Source organism: Fukomys damarensis, unplaced genomic scaffold (genome assembly GCF_012274545.1).
Source record: "Fukomys damarensis isolate Sample0158 unplaced genomic scaffold, DMR_v1.0_HiC HiC_scaffold_17, whole genome shotgun sequence".
NCBI classification, from domain to species: Eukaryota; Metazoa; Chordata; class Mammalia; order Rodentia; family Bathyergidae; genus Fukomys; species Fukomys damarensis.
The window spans coordinates 46,000,306-46,006,392 of NW_022900929.1; the positions used below are offsets into that span (position 1 = coordinate 46,000,306).

Sequence of the window (6,087 nt, forward strand, 5' to 3'; positions counted from 1 at the left end):
GCGTTTTCTCTGTGGCTAAGAATTGGGACACAACAAATTACTGTGGGGACTTTGGAAAGATTGGCTCACGGGATAGAGAAGTGAAATTTCACTGTCTCTAGGGCATATATATCCCTATACCTCCTACAGTAGTTCTCCCTTTTCCTTCAGGCGTAAAAAAAAAAAAAAAAAAAAAAAAAAAGAATGAGCCTTCTCTGTGGCTAAGAATTGGGACACAACAAATTACTGTGGGGACTTTGGAAAGATTGGCTCACGGGATAGAGAAGTGAAATTTCACTGTCTCTAGGGCATATATATCCCTATACCTCCTACAGTAGTTCTCTCCTTTTTCCTTCAGGGTCCAGCATTGCTCAGAAGGTAACTCAAGCCCAGACAGTAGCATCGGTGCAGGAGGCAGAGGCAGCGATGCTGAACTGCACCTATGACACCAGTTCTGAGATTTATGGTCTCTTCTGGTACAAGCAGCCCAGCATTGAGGAGATGGTCTTCCTTATTCGTCAGGACTCTTACAACCAGCAAAATGCAGCAGAAGGTCAATACTCTACTCTTTGCATTTCCAGAAAGCAAGCAATTCTATCCAGCTTGTCATCTCAGCTTCACAACTGGGCGACTCAGCAGTATATTTCCGTGCACGTCAAGAAATCAGTGAGAGAACTGCTAGAGGGAGGTGTACAGAAAGTCTACAGTCTGTCTGAGGGAGGCACCTGGGTAAGGATCAAGGCAGGAAGTCACCGTCCAAAACAGGAAGTTGCCAGGACTGAGGCAGCACAGGTGTCGTGTTGCGAGGAGACACTCACTCTGAGAAAACCCCTCTGTAGGTCATGACCAAATCCAGAGTTGTCATTGATCATATTCATCTCTATCCCTGAAACTGTGGCTCGAAAGTAGAGATAGAATTGTTGATGGAAGATTGGAAAGAACAGCCACAAAAGACAATTTGCCATTTGGGCATCAGAATGAGCTTGAAGTGTATCAGAACAAAATGACTGAAAATCAATGGGAATCTGTATAAATTCTTGGATTTTTGGATCAATTTGCTCAAATATTGAATAAATATGATATAAGAATTGTTTTAAGAAAGGCCTTGAAATCTGTCTACATGTTTTCTGTTTCAAAACACTCATTTATTTGTACTGCTTAATGAATTAGTTTAATTTAGCTCTGCTGTGAATAAGCGGTACTTACCGCTTCTTTCTAAGGGTTCCCACTGTGTAATAAACTAAGCGGAAATTTCTTTCCATCTTTGTGATTCCTCAAGTATGGAAGAGCTCGGTTTCTACACTAAAGATTTTTAGGTGCTTCTCCATTCACACCCATGAAATGACTGGATAACAGTGGCTCTTAGAAGCAATGTGGAGAATCTCCAGCACAGAGAAATAAAACTCTTTTCTTGTATGCAAATAAGGCATACTTTTATCCTGAAACAATCAGCACCTTTTTAATATATCAAATTCAACCTGCCACTAAATTATGTTTCCATATGCTTTATTATTTCCACTGATCTGTTTGTTTCATTCTACACCAGTCCAAGAAGGGAGTTTTATACTAAATTTTAGTACTTATTAATGTAAATCACTCCTAACCAGTACTTTTCCTTAAGGGTATTTTGATAATTTTTGGACATTTATTTTTAAACATAAATATTGAAAATTCATTCCATTTCTCATGTTCAATATACCTTAAATGAAAACAAGTAAAAAATGAAATAAAAACGCTTGAAAATAGGAATGTTAGCATTACATTTAAAGACTATATTAACATAAAAAATATCAACTTTCTATTTTTTATTCTGGAAAATGTTACTTTTCTCACTTGATTAAAAAGCTTTCGTATGCCCCAATTACATTTTGAAGTTTCTTACCTTTATCATTTAATTTCTCTCAACTATCCCTCCATGTGTAACCATGTAGATACATATTTTATTTCAATTTTCTTTTATATATTCACTTTTACTTATATTTGAAATGCAAAGCAAAGCAGTTATAAAAATCACATTGGCTTGGTAGCTTATAACCTCTAAACTTCAAGTGCATATAAGTTGCAACATGTTTATACCACCTAGACCATTAAACTTTATTAATGTCTAGCCACACCTTAATCCAACATCTATAAAGTTAACACAGTAAAAATATTAATCCTCAAATAAAGACACAAATATTCAAATTAATATATTAAAACAAAGCAGCATATTAACAGAATACTGCACCTCCATTTTTAAAAAAAATTACTGACATATTCATGTTTTCACAAAAAACCATTAAGTACCTACTATGTGACAAATTTGAGTCCGAGAATTCTACTTAAAAGCCTTATCACAAACTCTATAGATGTAGATGTAGATGTATCTCTATACTCCGGGTTTGCCTCGCCCTTACTAATCCTATCCATGTAAAGATCAAAATTACTGAACAGTATAGGGGAAGCAGTGAAGGGGCAGAGAATGAACTGTTCCTTTCTCTGCTCATGTGCTTCACTTCATCTCTCCTCCTCTCCTCCAAAACACTGAATGGCATCACGTGAGCCATTTGCTGAGTCCCCAGTCCTGCTATGTTCGATGTTCCATGACCTGAAATGCTCATTTCCTCCAATTTCCTCCTTCCAACTCCAACCACGCTTTCTCATGCCTCAAAACTAGAATGGCTGTAGCTGGATGATCAGCAATCTTTTGTTGCAATTTCCTCTTATCGTAGCAAAAGTGTAGACATAAAGTTTAAAGGGAGCATCTTTTAATATTTCAAAAAATATTTTAAATTGTGGTGAAAGCACATGACATAAAATACATCACCTTAATGATTTTAAGTGCTCAGTTCAGTGGTATTAAGCACATTCATACCGTTGTGCAATTACCCATCTCTAGAACAGGTGTCATTTTGCTAAAGCTGAACTCTTCTGTACTTCATTTTACAACCCAGCATCATCCCAACCTATTTTTTTACACACTATTTATCAAAACGGAAGTTTGTTGCTGAGTTTTCAAAATTCCCCACTAGCATAATTCTATGTCAAGTTCTGACACATGATTTGGAAAACACAAAAGAAAATATCATTGAGCCCAAACAAGATCTGGTCCTGAATCACTTAAGTCTATGTCTAAGATGCTGTTCTCACATTAACTCTGGATGGGGAGCTCCTTTACCCAGGAGCGTTCACCTGTGTGAAAAGCATTGACACCCTAGGATGCAGTACTCAAACACTTTCCTGTGTTATGAACAAAGAATACCTTAGATGTTATTATAGCTCTCCTTTAGATGCACGAAGGCTACACGAAGTCTGCGAAGGAAGTCAGGGATGAAGACGTTTTCTCACTTTGGAAGAACGCCCGGAAAACATTCACTCCTGTCCACCAGGGGGCGCAGCTACCTAACACATTCATTTCCTGTGCGAAGTGTGGGTTTAGAATCATGGTTTCACAATCATCTCAACAGTTCTTCATGTTAACAATCAAGAACATTACTGAGGAAATGCTGTAAAGATGAGCACTTCTCCAGGCCTACTGATTGTGATATTCTTAATATTTGGTAAGTAAAATGCCTGTTAAATGTTACATTCCTTGTTCCATGTCAGCAAAAATGTTAACAATGAATTTATCATCAAAGTGACACAGATCTCTTTTTTCCCTAGGAAGGACACATGGAGATTCAGTGACACAGATGGGAGGCCAAGTGATCCTCTCGGAACACGCTGTCCTGACCATAAACTGCACTTACACAGCCTCAAGGTACCCCACTCTTCTCTGGTATGTCCAATATCCTGGAGAAGGTCCACAAGTCCTTCTAAAAGCCATGAAAGCCAGTGAGCAAGGAAGTAACAAAGGCTTTGAAGCCACGTATGATAAAGCAGCCAGCTCCTTCCACTTGGAGAAAGCCTCAGTGCAAGAGTCAGACTCGGCTGTGTACTACTGTGCTCTGAGTGACACGGTGGCAGGAACTGTAGGGGGAGCCGAGCACAAACTCAGCAGCAACAAGAGCCCTGGCTTGGTATCTGCTTCTAGAGTCCACTGTGGTTTCCACACGGCTGTAGTGTTCACCTCTCCACTCCTCTGGGTGATGTAATATATTACAAGTGTCTAGAGCAGAACACGAGGTACACATCTGCCACAACCAGCTTTGCATTAGTGAACTCGAAGCCAGAATTTTACACTGATAGTTCTTTTTTTTCTCAACTAAAGTAATCTCAAATAAAAACTACTTAACTGTTATAGTGGTCTCTGTGTGCATCTCTGCAGACAGAGGGAAGCCCCCAATCCAAGTCACCCACCTTGTTAGATATTGCTGTGACTTATTATGTGAGAGCCACGTGTGCCAGAGAGAGTGGATTCTTAACAATGTCTCCCAGAGTGTGGAAGGAGAGGCAACAGGAGAGCTACAGCTTTCCAAGCTCTCAGTTTATTAATGCATAAAGAAGGAAATAGAAAAATTGAGGAACGATAGGACCTCACTTGTACCAATGATGCAAATGGTAAAAAAGGGTTTTCATAATGCAGATAATTTTTCCTTTTTTTTTTTTTGTAAATAAGAAGTAGATACAAGCTGATATTCAGAAGAAAAAGGGTCCAAAAGTGTAACTGGAGGAACAACTCATGTCTAAATAATGTGGATCCTTAGTTACACAAGTCATTTGACTTTCTCACACAGCCTCATGTGAGTTCCTTTGCAGAACCAAAGGAAGGTTAAGCAGACATTTTTACTCTTACTAACAGGAAACCCTATTAAAAAGAAAATAAAGAAAATGGATACATATTGAAGATATACTCCTAAGTGAAATAAATAAGTCACACATGTGTAAATACCAAATAGTTTCCCTGGTGTGAATACTCTGCAATAATACATAAGATCCTAATAAGATTACTGACATTTAGAAATGGGAAGAAAGGTGATAAAGGTGTAGGGAAGGTGGGATGGGTAGGGGAAGGGCAATAAGGGAAAAGAAAAAATGTGAGAGATTGAAAAGATGAAAATAAAGTGTTTGTAGATGGGGAGGGGAGGAGGGGGTGAAGGGAGGGCAGGGGTAAGGGGAAAAAATGAGAATCAAGACTTGTCATGTAGAGGTACAAGATCCCAACAATGAATGTAACTGTACTGTATCCCTAAAATATACCAATAAACTCAATTAAAGCTGAAAAAAAAAGAAAATAAAGAATCTTAAGATGCAGAAACTCACAAACATAGAAAATGATACAGCTACAGTGATAACAAAATTTTAAAAGTTGTGATGAAACATGAAAACTCACCTAGCACACCACTGAAAAAATGTATAAGTAATAGAATAACCATGCTCTTCACCACAGCCTGGAAAGCAACAAATATTGGAAATGTCTGTAACAGACTAAGGAATGGTACATAACACAGGGTAGGGAAGAAAGAGGAAGAAAGAGGGTAGGGAAAGGAAAAAAAAAATATATATATATAAATTATAAATCAAATGGAGCTTCATTTAACATATTTGCCACTTATATTTTTATTTATACACCTGCCCATTTTAATGTTATTATCTCTGTTCACCACATCTAACTGTGAACTACAGATCATACGTTTGTAAAGCCCCACCGCTTTTTTAAACAATTTTTTTTTTAAAGTAGGTTCAGGTTTAGCTCATCACCCCAGACAACCAACCCTTGCAGCCTCTTCCATTATAATCATTCTCAACCAGAGTGGTCCATTTGTAGCAACTGATGAACCTACAGTCACACAGCCGAGTCACTCAAAGCCCATGGTTTACATTAGAAGTCACGTTTCTGGTTGTATACGGATTTTGATACATATTTAAGGAATCAAATCTACCCTTACTTATACTGTTGTACAGAATACTCTCACTGTTCTAACCACCCTCTGTACTTTTCCTGTTTACTCCATTCTGAACCCAACCCCTGACAATCACTACCCCTTTTACCATAGTTTTCTTTTTCCAGCATGTCATCAGATTGGAATCATAGAATATATAAAGAACTAAAAAAAAAAAAATCAGACCCCCCCCAAATATAAAGACCCAATTCAAACATGGGTATCTGAAATAAACTGACATTTCTCAGACAAACAAGTAAAAGAAGCAAATAAATGTATGAAAAAATGTCCCACATCACTGATCATT

The 6,087-nt window shown here is 37.9% G+C and overlaps 1 gene segment (V, D, J or C); it reads left to right on the plus strand.

Annotated features, from left to right (window-relative positions):
* Positions 1–3,650: 3,650 nt before the first annotated feature.
* Positions 3,651–4,052, plus strand: LOC109118480. The segment is given in 1 exon segment: positions 3,651–4,052. A coding segment is annotated over 1 exon segment (402 nt).
* The last annotated feature ends 2,035 nt before the right edge of the window (positions 4,053–6,087 follow it).